Raw genomic sequence first — 21,047 nt, forward strand, 5'->3', positions numbered from 1 at the left:
AGCCCTCCTCCGAGTACCTACCCTCCTAATTTCCTTCACGGAGGGTTCCTGGAGAAGGGCCTCTCCTGCAGATCTCAAGGGGCAGGCAGGCATATATGGACATAAGCACTCCTTCAGGTAACCAGGACCCAAGCCGTTAAGGGCTTTATAGGTCATCACCAACTCCAGCCTCCTCCCCCCCTCCCCCCTGCGTGGTGTTTTATCTTGAAGATTTAAAAAAATGGCCATCTAGATTAAATGCACAGCGTGAGGCATGGCAGAGATGGCTGCCACTGTGCATCCATACTGGATGAACATAAATCTCCAAATGGAGAAACTTACTTGCATCTGTGGTGGAGGGCATTGGATTGTGGCCTATCTATGGAATGGGCAACTCAATGTTCCCTCATTCCCTAACAGGAATGCTACTTTTCATGGTGCCCGGTGGCCAGCCCTACCCTGGCCCAGTATACCAGAAATAATGGGCTGCAGCAAACCAATTCATCCCTCATGTGTGTTTTCCTTTTTTCCAACTTACAGTTTATATAGTATGGTTTCTGGAGGTCCCTTATGGTGGTGTTTGGGGATTTTCATTTTTTGCCCAGTTTGTACTTAAAAGAGAAAAGAGCTGTTCACTTCTGTAAACCTCAGGATTCATCCAAGCATGCTGATACCTCCTACTTGTTTAGCTGCAGACACATTTTGGCTCCATTGCTGTCATCAGGGGGGCACTGAGTTCATGGTTATAGTGAGCTACTACATGCTGGTATATAGGTTTTTAGCTTCTTGTTGCAGAATTCTTTTCAGTGCCAAACTCCCAATGTAAGCATGAAATCCTACATCTCCTAAGGTAGGCATAATATTTCATACCTTCACAGTGTTGAGTATACACAGTGTTGAGTGTACATTAAGTAGTAATCACCAGTATTTATTTATCTACTCTACACTTATTTATTTATTTATTTATTTAAAACATTTTTATGCCGCCCCCATCACAACAAAGCCTCGGGGCGGCTCATAACAAAAAACAAAATATACAAATATAACAATTATACAACAAAAATATTAAAACCCGGTGCATCTCGGCTTAAAAGAGTTAAAATCCTATAAATACCAATAAATTAACAATTAAAATAAGTTTTAAATAAAAAGGTCTTAGCCTGGCGCCAAAAATCAAATAACGATGGTGCCAGGCGGACCTCTCTGGGGAGCGTATTCCATAGATGGGGCGCCACAGCAGAGAAAGCCCTCCTCTGGGTATTCACCCTCCTAATATCATTCACAGAGGGTTCCCGGAGAAGGGCATCTGTTGCTGATCTCAAGGGGCGGGAGGGCATATATGGACGCAAGCGTTCCTTTAGATACCCAGGACCCAAGCTGTTGAGGGCTTTATAGGTCATAACCAACACCTTGAATTGGGCCCGGACTTCAATCGGGAGTCAGTGGAGCTGATGGAGAACTGGGGTTATATGAGAACAACGCCCAGTCGCTGTCAGCAGCCTGGCAGCTCTATTCTGCACCAATTGAAGTATCCGGACCGTCTTCAAGGGTAGCCCCACGTAGAGCGCGTTACAGAAATCTAATCGGGAAGTTACCAACGCGTGAGTCACTGTCGCCAGGCAGTTGTTCTCCATTTTGATACCTAGATATGCACTAGATCTTGCTTTGGTTCAGAAGAACAACAGTTATCAACTTGCATTTTTAATTTCATTCCACTAATTTAGTGAATGATGTAAGTTTCAACAAATCATTTCAGTTACGTCCTTCTTACATCTGCATACATAACATTCCAGCAGTGTGTCATTTATGAAATGTTGACACAGGAAAGATACACCATGTTCATTGAAATGTGAGTTCAGCATCTAAAAATACCACAGATTTTTATAGTCCACTGCTTAGGACACTCACCATGCTAGCACTTACTAAGAAAACAAAAAGACAACACTAGGTTTCCATGGGAACATTGCATCAAATGAACCACTAGTATCAGGATCACAGGCTATGAAATAAGAAGAAATAATTGAGAAATCATTACAACAGAAACATTGAAGATATTTGTTGGCCCTAGAGAATTAAAACAATTTATTCCCAATCAAGGCACTTCCTTGGCTTCTTACAAGGTACTTCCAAATCATAAAATACAGATTTCTATACTGATCTTTAATAAAGAATACAATCCAACAAAAGAATACATATCACAGCTCTAACCACAGCTGCAGTGTTTTATTCTCTCTTTTAAATGGTGGGTGATGAGTTAAACAGTTCTCTAGTATGTGTACAATGTACATATGCTACTTCCATATTTCCTTACATAATGTGATAATGATCCACTTCAATATTAAGCATTTCCATTGTTATGTATAGTTGAAGTGACTATAATACAGCAAAAAATAGCACAAGATTGTGTATTGATTTACCATATCTATGTGACTGCCTATCAACATATATTATCTGAGCAATTTACAAAACAGTAAATGTGGAGTGTCACCACAGTCTTACTATTGATGGCTCAGGCTGAACTTTAATTTGCAAATAAAAAGGGCAACAATTGCTTTAAATTATGACAAAAGGTTGCTGCTTCTTAGTGTCTGAACTATTCTAGGAAATGTGACCTATTAATTTGTTTAATTAAAAAAGAGTTCAAAAAACATAAGAAAAGCTGTGCTGGATCAGAGAAAGACTCCATCTAGTTCAGCCTTCTGCTAATGTGGTTGCCTATGGGACATTATATTATGTAATTTATTGGTATAAGGGCTTAGGGGAGATTCTCCTTGATGGGAGCCCTGACTTAGGCTGGTATGAAACTCAGAGCTTTGCTTTGAAGTGAGCTTTGGAAGAGCTTAGGAATTTCTTTTTGAACCCTGCACCCCCGCCCAAAAGGCTTAAAATAGGGTTTTGTGTACATGCCAAAAAACATAAGAATTTGCAAAATCCTATTTCAAACATTTTTAAGGGGTGGGAGCCCTTAAAAGGATCCTTCAGAACACAACCTTGCGGGGTCGAACTGTTCATGTGTCAATGGGCTGCCTTCATTTTGGGGGCTACCCAATTAATCCCCAGGGTTTTGGGGGGATCACAAGAGTCTAGTCACTTTTGTAATTTACCCTAGGTTGATAGCACCTCAAGGAGCTACAAAAATCGAGGATTCCAAATGACAGAAATAAATGAGGTCTAACAATTCACCTATTTAGAAAATTGAGGCCTGAGGCCTGACAGTTCATCAAACTGCCCAAGTTCAAACCTCTGCTTTTGAAATGGGGCTTGGAAGGGGATAAAAAATTATGTTTTGGCAGGAAAGTGCACAGGCATATGGAGTTAATAAACCTGTTTGTTGTCTTGGCAAAAATTGAATTTTCAAGCTTTTCCAGAGCCCACTTCAAAAACAGAGCAACGAGTCTGACACTTAGGGACAATTGATCTCCAATATCCGAAGGATTTGGGACGTAGAAATTAGTCCCTTTTTGCAAATACTTTGGCATCTGCCAGAGGCTCGGAAAAGGAGAAAATACTTCCCTGTAGGCACTGGATTTGGCCAGCAGTCTCCTGCCCCAACTGGGGGGTTATCCAGACCCGGAACCCCATGCTAATCCGCCCTGCCAGACTTACATGAATCTGGCAGGGTGGTTAAAAAGAACACAGTGGTTAAACAGAGTGCAGATTACTGGCCTATTTTTTATTTTAAGGAGGGCAACCCTGAACAACCCCTGCAAACTATTTCAGTGGCTTTCTGAAAGGGCAGCTCATAACTGCCAGGACAGGGATCACAAAGGCCAGCATGCAATCATTCCACAAAAAATGTTTTTAGAACTGAAGTCCTGTGGGTCCAAAACAGCTGGAAGCAGGAAGTGGGGGAAACCTCAGTATTCCTGTGGGTTCCCCTGGGGACACCTGAAGGAAGGATGAGGGGGATGGAGGGGGGCATAGACCCACAATGTTCTTAAGTGTCTGTCATTAAGCAGGAAAAAGACAAAAGAAATGTGAGAACAGGTGACTGCCAATGTGCCCTCTGAGTCACCTGCTTTATGGGCGCCTTTAAAGAAAAGACATGCTTTCTGTATTGCAACTTGATGTCATAACCTGCCTTATAAGAAATAAAAACTGTTTACAATTGAACTCGGGAAACAGACCACTATGTTATTGAACACTATAATGTCTGTTTAATGTCTTTTTCCAGTTGTAGTCCATCTAGCCTTGTTTGCAATACGCATTTCATGAAGCTTCATTTTCCATTTCAGTGGCTTGCTCACTACTTTTTGACTGGATCTAATAAAGAGATCACCCTACTATGGCTCCTGCATTGGATTACTAACACAAGTTGTCTGTGTTTTTAATTTCAGAGACATTTCTTCTTTTGTGCTAAGTACCTGGGGAGGAAGGTTGGTAATGTGAATATTTTGTTCATCGAAAGAAATTGACAACTTCAGCCTTTTGAACTATATTTACAGTCTCACCTGTGAACAATGGCACAGATGTAATTCAGAATTCAGGGTGGGCTTGACTTATTATTAAATTATTAATATATGTAGCAGTGCACAAAATGTTTGATATTCCTGCTAAATAAATCCTTTGCTTGTCTTTTCCACTGGCAATGAACTTTTCTGTCAACAGAATACTACGCTTATCTACCCAGAAATAGATTCCATTGTTTATTGTAGTAGTATATTTAAATTTATATATGATATATATTACATATATTTATATGTTTATTTTTATATAAAAATCCAGTCCTTATAGTTGTGGAAGGACTGGATAGAAAATTTATTACATTTGTGCAGGGCTGTCCTCAGTGATACACCAAGAAAATCTGCTAAAATTTGAACACTAGTTTAGACTTTGAGCTGTGTTCACATTTACCATCTTTCCTAGAGTAATAACATCTGATTTATTTTTAAGGTAACCACTTTTCTTCTGTTTCATCAACTTGATGTAATTACTTAAAACGTAATTACTTCCTTTTCCTACTCATTTTTCCCATGCTGCATTTCACACTGAGAATTGCTATTCCATGTATTCATTTGCCACCAAGTTAAATAGGACTGCCAGGTCAGACATAGCCCTTTCTAAATACTTTTGGGAGGACAGAAATAGCTGTCTCAGATCTAGGAACTACCTTCACTTTCCCCATTGCATATAAAATTGCCAGTGTTAGTTTTTTGAGCAAAAGCTCTGCACCTTTATTGGTATTATAGTCATAAAACAGGAGACACATCTTTCCCCATCACTGTATCTTGATGCTGGGCAGAAAATACTTTTTGTCTATCAAAAATGTATAGAGTATCCGTGCATGAAAAGCTGACAATTGTACTAAATGCTTCAATCTTTTTCCAGCAGAATCTGAAATAGACTGAAAATTAAACTTGTGCAAGCATTATGAAAAAACCAGGTAGTTAACTAGTAGTAAAAGTTAAACACCAGCAAGAATATATTTTCCATTTCAGAACAACACAGCTCTGAGAGTGCCAATAACATATGACCCGCAGTAGCACATAATTTTTGAGCTGGAATAAGGTAAATGTGTGCTTCAGTGGCCCTGAAATGTTTGCACAACAGTGAAAGATGTACAATTCTGTGGAAGCAAAATGGGATGACTAAGTTGAAGTGCACAAATATGCATTCTTATAGAGATACAGTCCGAATAGTCAGATCCTCTGCAACATAGACTTAGGGCAGTGCATTCTGCGTTCTGTACAACTCATTTGGCATGGGTGGTTTACTCTGTTGACATCTATATTGCATATTTGTTATTTATTATATCTTAACCCAACCTTCTTCCAAGGAGGTCAGGACACCATACTTGTTCATCACTTTCTCCTTGCATGTTATTCTCCCAAAAATCCTGTGAGGAAGGTGAAACTTAAGAGGTCTAGAGCTTCACGGCAGGGTACTGGAACGTGGCAGCAATGAGGTGGAAGTATCCTAAAGTGATGGAAGGGAAAGGAACACTTCATGCTGCTCCTCTCTCTTTCTCTTTCTGGGTGCTCCTCTCTCTTTCTCTTTCTGGGTGTAGAAAATCACAACAAAAGACATCTCCCAGCAAGTTAAAAAAAACAAAAAAATGCACAACTCGAATGGCGCTTGCGATGTTTCTCCGATTTCGTATGTTAAACGCTGTATATCTCACCTACTGTGATAGTAACAGAGTCCATTTTTACTATCGCAGGATTCTACCACCCCATTCCCCCATGGGTCAACATGAGCAGTAGTACTGCAAGCGTTTGAAAGAAGGAAAACTGCCAGATCACAAACGCTACCATACCCTTCTTTCTGCTATGCTAGTTTTCTACTTGCGGGGAATTCTGACAGAGGGAGGATCTTACAAATCGCAGCAATGTATACTATTTACTTTAGAAACCAGCAAAGAGAGGCATTGAAACAAAACCTCGTGACTTTCTACTTAAATCTCGAGATTGAGAAGAATCGTGGGGAAAGAGCAGTAGCCCTAGACTTCGGTCGGGAAAGGCTACAGATGCTTAGAAGAGAAAAGCTGAAATCTCCCCCCCCCGTACCCCCTAATGGTACCGCCCTGCTCTCCCTCCCTTCCCGAGTCCGTGAAATGGCTCATCCAATAGGGGGGAAAGGGTGGGTAGAACTCCCGGCATGCAGCGTGTGTCCGTGCCCGGCCGGTGGCTAAGATGGCGACTCCCATGCATCGCCTTATTGCTCGGAGACAAGCGTGAGTGTGTAAGGGGTTTGGGCGGTGGGCATGTGCGACAGTCCTCTCAGGGGTCCGGCGTGGTTCTTTAGGGTGGGGCTTTAGAGAGGGTAAGGGGTGTTCTGCGGATAATGTTCAGGAAGTCAGTTTCCATCTGTTAGTCGAGAGGGTGCTCAGATAGAAAAATCGCATAGTCTTAAAAAAGGGAGAAATGGTGTGGGGAAGGGCTATGGACTTAACTGCAATATTTACTTCTCAGCTGCTCTTTTAAGAGGTACGTTGCGCTCGTTCTCTCTGCTAATATACATATGAATAGTGCTCTTTCCGTATCTATTTCTTATGACCATCTGTGCGAGGAAAGGGCTTGTACTTTCGAGATCTTGGTATCCTAAAAAGCCTTAAACTCGCAGCCACCTTGAACCTCGGGAATGCCAGTTCAGGGGGAATTGGTCAGTTATGTGTCGTCGTGTACTTCTCTCGGTGTCGCTTACTAGTCAGGGTTAACATTTAAATAGGGACCTTAGCGGTAATGCCCTTGTTCTTAATCTGCTTATATTACTTTGCTTAGCAACACCTGTCATACAAAGCTGAATGTTTGACATAGGAACACAACTCGGTTTGCACAAAAATAGTGTGTTCCCACACTCTTAGTTCTAAGTGTCTCTGGTTTCTGAGTGGTGCATTCTGAATAAGTACCACTTTATCGAATGCATAAGCATGAGAAACTTTAGAAAAAGTAACTAAACTTAGCAGTGTTAAGCTGGTAATTTATTCCCTCATAGCAAAAACTTGAAGGGATGTAATTTTCTTTGACCTGGTTTCCCATCAGGATCCCACATGTTGCTTAACAGACTGGAGTGTTCTGTATAGTCAAGTCAAATGGAACATGGAGTTTGGCCCAGTAACATTCAAAACTGTGGTGAAGTTTTATAAACATTGGCTTCTATTCATGCTGCCCAAGTATGTAATTAAATGGAAGTGTTTCCCAATTGACTTTTAAAAAGTGATTTAGAAGTTGTGTTATGAAAGCTCGTTGATGAATATATAGAAATGGCTGTAGCCCCAGAAGGGTCTGAACTCCTGTGAACTGAAGCATTTTGAGGTGGTAATATGATCTATTTTTTTTCCTCTTGGAGTTTAAAGGAAATTATGAGAAAGATAATGCCCATGCCCCCATTTTTGATTTGCCATGCTGCCTTTGATGTAATCAAACTGCATCTTGGCAAAAATTGAAATAAGCATAAATTGCTACTCTACTATCTGTATGAATTGGTCAGAACAGGCAGAACATCTGAGGAATGAAGTGAAATAGAAAGAGTGCATGTTCTTGCTTGACTTCAAAAATACACTGCTTGATATTATTTTTTTAGATGGCATCTTCAGACCTATCCATTTTTTCTATATTATTTGCTGTAGCTTATCTTTGAACATAAATGAAGGATTTACAGAATTTTTCTCTTATAGCACACAAAATTATCTAGATACACAGTTTAGTCTAGCTTTGGGCCTGGGTTCAACATGAAAACTGATTGCCTGTATAAAAACAGGAGTATGATGCTGATTGTTGAAGTCAGGAGAACAACTCTTGATACTATCAACAGTAATATATTAATGAACTGATCATCTAACCCAGGAACTGGGGCAGCATGCTTTCTTAGTGTTTCTGTCTGAGCCATTGGTTTCCAAAGTTGGTTCCGTGGAACCCTGGATCTATGCTATTGTAGTTAGGCTACAGAATTCTGGGACTCTGCCCCTCATGCTGTTCAGTTTGCATGAGAAGCCCATCTGTGGAATAGCATAAGGTATCTTTGGTATGTTGGTGACATTAGCTCTACATCTTTTTCAGTAGATTTCAAGTCAAATGGTGGCAGTACCTGAAGTCAGTAAAGGACTGGATGAGTGCTAATACATGGAAGCTTAGTCCAAACAAGATGGAGGTTCTGTTGGTAGGTAGGTGGTTATCTTTGGAACAGGATTGTACCTCTTCCCCTTAAAAAGTAGACTTGCAAATTAGAGAAGTATCAGACTTTAGCCTTAACTTGCTTGCCCCAGGTGGTATTCATAGCACAAAGTACTTTACACCAGTTTAGGCTGGTTTGCTATCTTTCCGTATATGCACATATAGGTAGAGATAGCCTGGCTGCAGATTTCCATATCCTGGTAACATCCGTATTTGGCTGCTACAGTGCATCTGAAGTGAGACTGTATTGAGTGAAGATTGACACAATTTTTCAGTCTTAAAACAGTTAAACTTTCTCCTAGTTTGTGCTTGAATGCAATACAAACTGCTGGTGTTAATATAAAGTCCTATAAAATACCACCATGACACCTGCTGTCATATGAAGCCATTCATATGTTGACCTTCGCTTTTTAAAGGGTTGCAGTTTCACACTGGTCAGAGCAGATGTTAATAATCCCTGCATCACCTTGAAAAGTTCAAGAATATACAAGGGTACAGTGGCTAGGCTACCTTAGTTCAAAAAGGGGTTGAAGCTGCTAAAGAGGACCTAGAGACACTAATGCTTTGAAGATCCAACTTAATTTTTTGACACACAATTATACTCCTAAGATATGAACTGACTTCTTTAGAGGAAGTGCAGCCCCATTAGACCAACTAACCTGTCCACGCAGGGCAGAAAAATTGTATAGACATAATAACTTTGTCATGGATAGATCATGTTTCAGCTGATGGGCTCTCATTCTGTCCATTATCAACTTGAAACAGGAATTCTGTAGCTCCACAGCCTTATCTGAATCAAAGGACACTGCTAGGTGTGGGACCTTGAAGCCCTGGCCCCCACATCTTTTTCTGCAGGCCCTGAATCCATGCTCCAGAACCCTAAGTATTCATTGGTGCCAGTGGCAGGTTTTTTCCCCCAGCTTGTTTTGCAGGGGATGATATCCAAGAAGGATTATAATTGCAAGCAAAGGGTTAACCCCTCTTCCTGCATAGCAATTAAGCTTAGGGAGAAAAAATATTTCTAATGGTGCCGGTGGGATGTTTTTTCCCTAAGCATAATTGCCAAGCAGGGGGATTTGCAGAGGAAACACAGCTGGTGAATACAATCTTTGTGCACTGCTGCTACTGCCACCAAATTCTTCTCCACTTTGCAATGAAAAAAATAAGTTGTTAAAAATGGAAAGATTGAGTCCCAGTTCTTTAGCATCCAGCAATGTTCCTGCCTGAGTGTGATACGGGGAATAAAGCTAGGTGTCATTAGTATGATCTATCACTCTAAATCTTTGGAGTAGTTATTCAGTGGTTATGTGTAGATATTAAAACTGCATTGAAGAGAAGATAAAGTCCTGTGGAACGTAGCAATACAATACTGTGGTCCATGGTCTCCCAGCATAGTGGCATTGGGACCTTGATAGCTTCCAGCATCTTCTTCTGGAACTGACTTTCCAGGTAAGACCAAAATCTTTGGAATGATTTCCCCATCAAGGACAGATAGTCAAGAAGAATACCATGCTATAAGCCAGGGGTCCTCAAACTTTTTAAATAGGGGGCCAGTTGAAAGGTGCCAGCGATGGGCACGGGCCGTCAAGGCAGTGTGGGTGGGAGGTGCAGGTCTGGGCGCAGCAACGTAGGGGCGTGCGTGCACTGAGATTATTTTCTCCCAGCAAGGTGCTGGCTTGCTCGCAAGGAGATCCTTTTCTCTGATCGAGTCCAAAACGATCTCCCCCTCGCTCGGGGAAAAGGATCTCACAGCTTGCTTGCAAGGAGAGCCTTTTCTCTGAGCGAGTCCAAAGCCATCTCTCCTTGTGAGCAAACTGGCACCTTGCTGCATGCGCATGTGTGGCGAGCTGTGGCAGGCCGGATAAATGGACATGGTGGGCCGGATCCAGCCCGTGGGCCGTAGTTTGAGGACCCATGCTATAAGCCATCAAAAACTGCTGAGATGTTCTGAAGAAGTAATAGAAATGCACCAGCCCATCCTTCTAGCACAGGTCATCTGTCAGGGCAATCAAAGCAATTCAGTGCTGGATTTGGGACAGATGTTGAGTTAAAACTGATATAATTTGTTTCACTGTGGAGTATCTGGAGCTGTATGGCTCACTGAACCCCAAATATAAATATTTGTCATGGTCTGTTAGGTAGAACAAGCTTCCCAATCTCCAAAGGGTTGGAGTGCTTTCCAGTGTTCAAGGTGGTCAGGAGCATTGTATCCCCTAATGAAACTGATGACCATGCTAGTCATCCATCTCAGAATAGGTGTTAAAAGCCGGGGAATCTCAATGGACTAGCAAACAGATTCTTTCAAGCACCATGTATCAACTGCAATTTATCTGATAAACTACTTTGGATACATACTTTGACTGTACTGCAGAACAGTGCCATTTAAGGCAAGGCAGATGCAAGCTATTTTGTCCTCAAGCACTTAACTAGATCACAGCAGACTACTGAGGCTTCCTTTAAGACTTAAAGTTTAAGTCATCTGGTGGGCCTACCCAGAGAAGAGCCAGACCATCCCAAGATTTACTGACACAATAGTTGTGTGTGCTCTAAAGATTTTTCTTAGGTTCAGTTGGATTTGATCCAAGCTTTCCATAATTTGTGTTTGATCCATCTGCTTCATGTGCTCCCAGCTTACTGGAATAGCATGGAGCCAGATAGAGGGAGGAGGTGCTTCAGCGTAATCCAGTCTAGAGCTGAAGCCATCTCTGAATTATACTTTTATTGAAGTCCTGTACACTGTATCAGCTATGCCAACAGCAGAGTCGCAGAAAATTCTCATGAATCCATTCAGCTCAGTCAGTTTCAAAGGTAGGTCATTTTAATGGGGCTGATGGGAATCAAAAGTCCCCAACATGTGGAGGGCAGCAAAATGGGGAAGGCTGGCTTTGTTAAGGGAACTGATCTGTTGCCAACGTTGAAGTCATTTCGGCACTCGGCACAGATGTTCCTATTTGCCCAGGCATTCCAGTAAGCTGCTTCTAATTGTGGTTGCATCTGCTCTTCTAAATGTTGTTGCTGTTCTGACTTCTGTTTATATGGTTTTACTAACTTTTCAATATATTGTACACAGCTCTGAAAGTTATGTTGAAGGGTAGCATGAACATCTATAGATATAGAAAAAAGGGTGATAGGTTGTGCATGTTTAATGAAATATGCTGACATGGCTGATTACAGTATATTTTACATATGCAAATAAACGTAGAAATTGTAGCCAAAGGGAAAATGTTAAACTTCTGCATAACTGAAATGAAAACCTCAATAACTCTTCTCAGTCTGTTCCTTTTCTTTTTAACTTCTTTGGAGCTTTTCCAGCAAGAAAGATCACAACTGGTCAAACTGGAAACAATTTGCATGCTTTTTGCTAGACATGCACCAACCATATTTACATGTATGGCTTCCAAGCAGTGCTACTTAATTTCAACATGTTTCCATTGAGACTTTAAGAATGAATTGTATTGCTATAAAGTAGAGATCAATTTAAATACAGAAAAGATACTTCCAATTAAATAGTTTCTGGATGGCAGCCCAGATGTCTGATTGGTTTTGCCTTTAATCAAAAAGCAAAAAATGTTTTAAATAAATAAACAAATGTATATTCTGTGCCTTCCAGGAAAAATCCCACACATAGAAATTCTCTATCAGAAAAAACTCCTAATTTCAATTTTTAGAATGCTTTTGAAGCTGCTTCTTTTGTTAATGAACTTTACTGCTTTTAATGAGACACTTGCTGCTCTTTAAACAATTGCTGCTCTGTAATTATATAGTTGTATTGTTAACTTTAAGTGATTTGTAAGTAAATGTCATGCTAGTGATTAATGGAGATAGTGTTTCATGAACTACATGTAATAGGAAGGTGTGTTTTACTTATATCCTACTTTTTCCCATTGTGGAGCTCAAGTTGGCTACATGTGGTTCTCAGATGGTCTCCCCTCCAAGCTCAGGCCAGCCCCAGACCTGCTTAGCTTCAATATGGTGATGCCTTATGTGTCTTTCATCATATTCTGTATTAGAGTAAGTGAGGGACTAATAACCTGTATATCATTTACAAGTAAGCTTTATATAGTTCTGGCTGCCTTTTTCCTACCCTTTTCCTATGTTCTGATGCTTTAATACTAAATAACTTTCCTTTACGCTTTCTTAAGGTGTTTTATATTGTAAGAGAACTTTGAATCACAACAGATAATCAGAGTGTAGCCTTTTCCATTTCTACCTATGCTGTGAAAACACATAGTTAAAGTATAACCTTCCAAATTTAATTTCAAACGAAAAATACTTGCTTTTGAACTGGCTTAATGCAGGGATAAGTTAAATAAGAATCCTGAAAAGTAAATCAGTTTTGTTTCAAGTGAGACAGAGTTTGCAATTCAGCAATTACTGGAGCCACTAACAAAGCCTCCCTTGTGGGGGAAGAAATCTGCATTGTTGGTTGGTATCCAAAGATTGCTGAAGTCCAGGTTCTGGTTCAACTACATTCAATGCAGTCAGTGATTTATGGATTATATTTAGGTTGGTTATTGTAAGCCTTTCATTGTGATTAGCAAAGAAAGAGAACCTAAAATACACTTCCAGACATGCAGTAGTTCTTACAATGCAGGCATAATCATGGGTTTTCCAAAGAATCCTTGTTTCAATATGAGATCATTCAGATAATAACTATGACTGGTGTTGTAGTACGCAACACTGGTTATATGTTGGTAGTATAAGACATGCATTCCAAGGTGACAATCACTAGTCTTAAAATAGTGCTGATTCTTTACTAATCATTCTTTGTTATTCAGTCTCTTTCTTCAAAATTATACTGTAGCTGGCTTGTCTCAAAAGCATCAGACTCTGAATAACATAATATATTAACAGAAGCTGCCAGCATGTGTGTGCTTTCCAGTGTTTTAATGATACGTGAGTGGTTAATTTCTTCCAGTTTCCCAGAAAAGAGAAAAAACAAAAGTCCTACACAAATCTGCGCACACTTCCAGTATAAATAATGTTGTATATAAAGTCTTCTCCCCTCTTTATTTCTTCAGAAATGTATACACAAGATTATGACTTACCAGTAGAGACAATGCTATGCGTTCTTATGCCTTAAGGCTATGTGTGTTCAGGGGCAGCCACAGACAAGTCAAGAGCAACAGAGGCACCTGGACTAGGGCAACAGGAGTTCAGGAAAGACAGAATCTAAATGCAGGTCTAAGGGAAAGTCCAGATCATAGTCATGGTACTGACTAAGGTCAGGAACCAGAAGACTGCATGAAGACAGAACAAGGATGTAGTCAGGAACGAGCCAAGAGTCGAGAACCAGGAGGAAAAAGCAGGAGTGTAGGTACCTTGAACAGGATAACAGGTTGGGAAGCACAGCAAGGCAGGATGTACAGGCATGGCAGGACGCAAGAGGAACCAGATGCAGTAAGGGTCAGGCAGGATGCAGGAGCTGAACCACAGCTCTCAAGAAGCCCTGTGTTACTGAGGCAACACCGCAGGGCAGGATACACAGGTGAGGCAGGATGTAGGCTAGGCAAGAGGCAGGCACAACAGCAAGGCAGAATGACAAGATGCAGGAGACATGACAGGAATAGTCGGCAGAATGCAGACACAGGAGGACCTGTGCCGCTGACGGAATACAGCAGGGCAGGGGACAGGACCGGTATTGCTGAGGCTAGTTCTGGAGGGAAGAGCTTGCTCTTATATAGCTGTTCCTCCAGACTTCCACCTGGTGCTGATCAGTAGCCTGAGACCTCCAGCAGGGCCTGGGACTGATTCTCCAAATATGGAGGTGGTTGCTCTGGTTCTGTCCACTGGAACAGCCCAGATTTATTTATTTATTTTTCGATTTATATCCTGCCTTTTTCCTACAAAGGGCTCAAGGCAGCTTACATCATTCTCCTCCTCCATCTTATCCCCTGACAGATCCTGACAGTGTGCCTTTTTGCGAACAAAAACTGTATCATGGAAAATAACTGTAACTGCTGGTCTCCTGTCTATCTTGTGACTACCATTGGTTGATCTTAGGATAAGTGTGCAAACTTAGCCAGCCTCCTGAATAGCCCTGTTGATCTTAGCTAACTGGGTACTTTGTAATAGTCACCTCCTCTTAACATATTTTTCTTTATATAGGGCACAATCATTTTCATGCTTAGACAAAAAAAGTCCTGAAACTCCCAGCATGCGCTAGCCAAAACCAGTCAAAATATCACAGAAGAGTGACAAGCATTTGAATTATTTGCAACTCTTCATAAGGCTTGATGGTACAACAACGTTGGGGTAAAGGCTCCAGAAAAGTACACCGGACCAGTTCCTCCGTTATACAATGGACTAGTTTGTTATGGACCAGCATAGCCATCTTGGAGAAAACTGTATTAGCTGACCAGTGCAGGAACAACTATCAAAGAGAAGACAATGTTCTCCCATTTGAAGGAAGGTTTTGCATTCCCTTCAACTATTAGTTCACGGTGGGGAATCTCAGGCCCAAGCGGCCAAATCTGGGCTTTCTCGGGTCTCAGTACTGCTCTCCAAATTTATTCTCCTTCCCCAAGTACCAACTGTTTGGTTCTTTCCTACTTTTGTGAAGCTTCTCCATCCCTGCATTCTAAAAGGCTGAAATGCCTTTTCCAAGGCTTGCTTCTAGCTGCAGGATGGCTAAACTGCAATATGCTGGCATGTTCTCTGTATATTTTTGGCCCCATCCTTTTTACCTTTTGCTCTGCTGATGACTAGAATGTAGGCCCAAAGCACATCTCTGAAGTTGCATTTGTCCTCTGAGCTGAAAAGAAGTGCCTCCCCACCCTCAGACTAGCTATTATTATGCAGTCCGGCTTCTGTATACTCGGGAACCTGTGTATTTTGCATGGAGCAGGAGACAGATCTGACCTAACAACTGGTATTTGTATTTTCAGAAACAGGAGTCAGCCATTGATTCTTTGTCCCAGCATGTTAGGTGTACTATAACTGTAAAAGCTTCCAGTGATTGGTTCAATGGACTGGTTCACACAATCAAATTAAGCAACCATAATACATGCCAGTCATGACAAACTAAGCCACCATTGTACATGTCGAGCACAGTTACCATAATCAGTGTCTAGGATGACTCGCCATGTCATCCATACCTGGGCATTATGGCTTCTTAGAGTTGGAAACAACCCTCCAATCATCCATGGGTTGTTGTAGGGTTACGGAAGTGTTGTTTTCTCTTCCATCATGTCAGCCAGGTTCAGATGACACATCAAGTTGTGACTGAGTAGTGATCATGGAAATTTTGCCCAGCACACACTGCAGTGTCAACTTTATTTTAATTGAATGAACCAGGTAATTTAGTCTGTAATTTGTTTGAGACTGAATCTAAGTTGCAGACCTCATAGCTGCATCTAGTTTGATTTTTGTACCTTTTTGGTATGGTATTCTCTTCCTGTATTTTGTGCCATGTAGCCTGTTGAAGGATTCTGGAAAATGTGTAAGCTTGCACACACTGTGATTTTTTTGGCTGCTCCTAACAAACATATTATCTGGTTATGGTTTTTGAGTGTATACCAAGTTTCCCAAACCAATTTATTTCTTACAGTGTCTTAGAAGCTAAACACTGCATAACCATTAATCCAAGAACAGACCTGCCACTACTTGTGTACACTTCTTTTATTGCTAGCAAAAGAAAAGATAATCCTTGCAGTACATGGAGTAACACATTTTATAAGACTTAGTTTTTGCTACAATAGACTTAACAGGAATCCCACCCCCCAAAAAAAAAAAAGAACAGAAGGAAAGTAGGATACAAAAAAGAAAAGGGACAGAAGAAGGGGTGAGAACTACAGATCAAGAGAGGAGGTACTTTTTTTAAGTTGTAAGGATGGAGGAACAGAGGAGTTGGAAATTCCAGAGAAGGGTTGGAGCTGTAAAGTGGAGGAAGTGACATAAAGTTCAAACCAAGGGAAAATGTTCATGGAGTAAAGGAGGCAAAAACAAGTGAAAATAGAATGATAGGAACAGGTCATGAAGCAAAACAATTGAAAAACAAAAAGAACAAACAAACTAGATCTACTAAGGAAATGGGAAGCCAGTGGAGGGAACATAAAGGAAAAATATGAGTGAAACAAAATGAAAGAAAAAACTGACATGGCAACAGAATTAGGACTGGAGGAAATATGGTGATGCTGAAATTGAAAAGAAAGGGATTCCAGTAGTAAAGCCAAGAGAAAAACCTGAATTAGGTAGAGATCAGCAAATTGTTGCAATGTTAATCATTGGAAAATGGAGATTTTTACTGTAGTTTTAATAAGAATACTCAAAGGATTCAAAGTTCTTATCTTAATAAAAGGGAAAAGAGGGGCCTTACCCATTGCGATAGAAAAACAAGAAGGTACAAATGCTGAAGATGTGGTAAACAACTGAGAGAATTAGGGTGACATCCTCTAGGTTAATGTGACAATCTCCTCAGTATAAATCACTTTAAAACTATTGGCATTAAATGCATTAAAATATACAAGGTTATCTTTGACTCTTAGTATACTGCTTTCCTAATTTTCTTGACAGCTAAATATGTTGGGTATTTAACATAATCTTCTTGCAATTCTAGGAAGTGTGTTTGTTCTCCCCACTACATAACCAGCAAAGGTATGTTTATAGAGTAGACGATACTGAGCATTTTTCTTAAATCATCCAAGACAAGTTCCCCTGATTCAGCTGTTGTCCCACACAACTATTTGTATCCCCAGTAGGATTACACATCTCCATCTGCATCAAGATGTATCTAGAAAGTCTAATGCGGCCAATATGTGGATGAAGCCTCAGGTCTGCATCTAGCTTGAATCTGTATATGATACGCTGCCCCCTGCCAAATCCGTTACCACAAGTTGAGCTGTAGAACATGATACAATTTAGTGAATTGAGGAGGAAAAAAGAGCTGGCATGGATGTATAATCTGACCTTGTATAAGCACATAGGGATGGTGCTCTTAATTTATTCCTTTGGTATTTATTTATTTTCAAGAATGTAGTTGAAAAATTTATACACACATTGAAATTGTGACAGGCAGCACTAGTTCTCAAGAAGGAAATCCTAGAAGGAGGAATGATGATTGTTTGATGTTTTTTTTTTTCACTTTCCTGTATTTTAAAAGGAAGTATTTTTTTCTGTATTTTTATAATCTTGAAGATTTAATCCAGAGAAGTCCAAAAGCCATTTCTCTCTAGAAACAACATTTTAGCCATCTTTTTATGACAGCAGAAAACATATGTAAAAGTTATCCTAGAACTTGCTGTAGTTCCTGGTGCCTCTTGCTGATGTGGAGTGGGGAAAGTTGAAGAAGTTCCTGTATTTGGTGTGCAGCATCTAAACAGGGTATTTTGTTTCCCTAGCACATTCCTGTTTTTACTATTTTTCCTGCCTTTGTGGAGTAAATGAGAAGGAAGACATGAATCTTAAAAAGCAGGGATCATAAGCCTGCAAGGATGCAAACACCCCTGCTAGTAGATTTGTTAAAGTCAGTAGGTATCTTATTGGGTTCCTGTTGTTGAAATGCAGACTATTCCAACTTGGCATTCTCCAGTTGTTTTGTACTACAGTTCCTGTGATCCTTGGCTATCAGCCATAATGGGTGGGGTTGCAGAGAACTGAGGTGCAAAATGTCTGGAGGGTACCAGGTTGGTGGATGCTTGCTAATGTATTACCCTTCAAAGTGTAGGTGTCATATGCCTGGTCCTGACATCTCCTTCAGCTTATTAAATAATTGTTTAAGAATTAGCTAGTCTTATGGCTTTTGATGAAGTAAGTTGTAACCCATGAAAGTTTGTGCAAATTTGTTAAAATGCATGAACAACTAACACAGCCTATATTTGTGCCTATATGTGGCCCAGTACTAGTCAGTTTGGAAACAAAATGGGGTCAGCTCCAAAAACACAAATGGTCATATCTGAGGAAACACCAAAGTATGAAGAATTGTAAATGTTCACCTTAGTGATCTACCCAGATCCCACCAAGGAAGCAAAGAAGATTGTGTATGTGTGCATGTGTGCAGCTCTCGTACTACCCATAACATTCAGGTAATTCTGGCTTAAAGTAACTGCAGAAAGTCTGACACGTTTGCCCCTTGTCAGGCAGAGAAACATCTCTTGCTAATCCTAAACCTCTGACAGTTTTGCAAAGCAAGGCACTAGAACATTTTGTTGCAGATTGTAGCCCTTTTTGGTAGCAAGCCTGGCTGGTCACTTGTCAGCTTGGAAGTAGAAGAGGGTCACCCAAAAAGAAGGAAGTAGCTTCTATATACTTGGGGGAAGGGAAAGACTTTTTATGTATGTCGAAGTATGCAAATTTGCAAATTAACTAAACAGAAACAAAACAGCCCAACAAGGACATGCGAGCTTCTTACAGAATGTTAATGGCAGTTGATCCTATGAGGATGAAAAAAGAAGAGTAACTCACTTCCTTGACTGGAGATCAGCTTCATGATTTTTTTAAAAGCCTTTTCTCATCTCTGGACTGGAAGCAAGATTTGCCCATAGGAAGCAGTGAGATTTCAGCACCATGACAACCTAGAGGTGAAAATTAATAGCAAAGAGAAGATTTTGTGTTCTGCCTAGCTCAGGTCTTATTGTGCATGAAAACGCATTTTGACACTTTAAAATATGTCTTTATTGGTGTCCAGTTCCCAATAACTTTAGCATTTGTCAAGGATAATGGGAGCTGTAGTCACTTGTCCTTTCTACGGTAGTTTGCTTTTGTTTTTTTAACCTGCCCTGCAGTTCATTGTGTCAGTCTTTCATATCTCATCTGCAAAACTGAGGATATATTGAACTCCCATCTAACATCTACAAATAAAATGTGCTATTAAAAGTCTACTGTCCAAGTTTACTAGAAGTCACCACTAAGTTCAGTGGGTATACTTCGTATAGGATTGCAGTTCTGGTATGACATGGTATGTATATTGGATGCTTTTATAAAGCAGAAAAATGCTTTGATTCTTTTAGATAGAAAATATATTGTAAGGGAAACCTATAATGGCTTTTTCTGTTTTGCCACTGTACTACCTGAATATCAAATCGATATATGTACAGTTGCCAGGAAGTGAATTGGGCAAAGCTGTTGTCAGGGAATGGCACCCTTGTACAGTAGCCCCATGGAAGAAGAAAAGAAGCAGCAATTTCTGCTGCCTGCTTTTCCTTCTCTGAGAATCAGTATGGATTAGACTTTTCCTCCTTCCAGTCTACTGTACTGAGAGAAGCATCAGGCAGCAGTAGAGGCTGCTGTGGTACTTTGGTACCATTGCCAGTTGTTTGCTGCCCTCCCCTCAAGCGGCAATGATGGCAAGAAGCAGCAACTGCTGCCTTTGTAATGAACACAGTTCTATAATGAGGATGAGGACAGCAGAGTGGAGAATTTGGCTTGGATCCAGAGTTTCCATGAGTGGAACTCCACTCGGGATGTTTCTGTCAGAAGAAGGGATGGGGAGGTGCCAGTTTTCTTCTTCAGTCCTCTAAAATCTACTCTGTAGAGTTAGGAACATGCCAGAACACTGTGGGAGGTAATGCTTGAGTGTGACAAAAAAGGAATAAATCATTGAAAATTATCTTCCTGCATTTTTTCTGTAAGCGCTTCCATTGGATCTTAGTTCCTTACATGTAGCTTCTCTGCCTGCTTCTGCCTTTTTATGCTTAGCTTCTCTACTCCACTCAGGATGGCCAGAGGCAGAGGACAGGTCTCTTGTATCTTTAACAGTGGTGTAGAAAAAGGAATGTCAACAGATGAAGCTTGTTATACAAGTGACACCTACTGAGTTCCCTCTTCTGCACCACTATTGAAGGTGTAGGAGCCTTGCCTTTTGCATCTGGCCCCCTTAATATCCTTCTCTGGTTTTTCTTATCAGCTCTTCTTCACTCTTTTTAGGAATGTCCCTAACACTTCAGTAAGCACTCTTCATACAGGACTTGACTGAATGTTCTTAAATTATACAGATAATAGTTGAAACATAGGAAGAGGTTTAATGGCTCAAATTTGAAAAACTGTAACCATGAAACTATAGTTGGGACTGGTATGCCCAAACTGCCATCTATTTATTTGTTTGTTTGTTTAGGGAACTTCTATGCCGCCCCATTCGCTGAAGCCTCAGGGTGGCTCACAATCATAAATAAATAACATAATATAAAACAATATAATTTAACAGTATAAATTAAGTCGCCCTGGCCAAAGAATGAAATAAATAATATTAACAATTAAAATAACGTTTGAATGAAAAGGTCTTTGCCTGGCGCCGAACAACAAATAACGACGGCGCCAGGCGGACCTCTCTGGGGAGCGCATTCCATAGATTGGGCGCCACCGCAGAGAAAGCCCTCCTCCGCGAACTTACCCTCCTAATTTCCTTCACGGAGGGTTCCCGGAGAAGGGCCTCTCCCTCTGATCTCAAGGGGCAGGCGGGCATATATGGATGTAAGCACTCCTTCAGGTAACCAGGACCCAAGCCCTTAATGGCTTGGGTCC

General features: G+C 40.7%; 1 protein-coding gene across 4 annotated transcripts in view; it reads left to right on the forward strand.

The window, feature by feature from the left end:
• The first annotated feature begins 6,548 nt into the window (after positions 1 to 6,548).
• ZCCHC10 (zinc finger CCHC-type containing 10) overlaps positions 6,549 to 21,047 on the forward strand; it is a 23,937-nt gene continuing 9,438 nt past the window's right edge. The window contains exon 1 of one of the 4 annotated variants that reach the window (XM_044454394.1): positions 6,549 to 6,652. In XM_044454394.1, coding sequence (XP_044310329.1) covers positions 6,612 to 6,652 — 41 coding nt within the window. In that variant the 5' untranslated portion in view covers positions 6,549 to 6,611. Of the gene's footprint in view, positions 6,693 to 10,051; positions 18,614 to 21,047 lie in introns of those variants that run through there. The other 3 variants (XM_044454395.1, XM_044454392.1, XM_044454393.1) reach the window with 3 other exon arrangements.

The sequence above is a fragment of the Varanus komodoensis genome, unplaced genomic scaffold (genome assembly GCF_004798865.1).
Source record: "Varanus komodoensis strain SLA01 unplaced genomic scaffold, ASM479886v1 scaffold7_3, whole genome shotgun sequence".
Taxonomy (NCBI): Eukaryota; Metazoa; Chordata; class Lepidosauria; order Squamata; family Varanidae; genus Varanus; species Varanus komodoensis.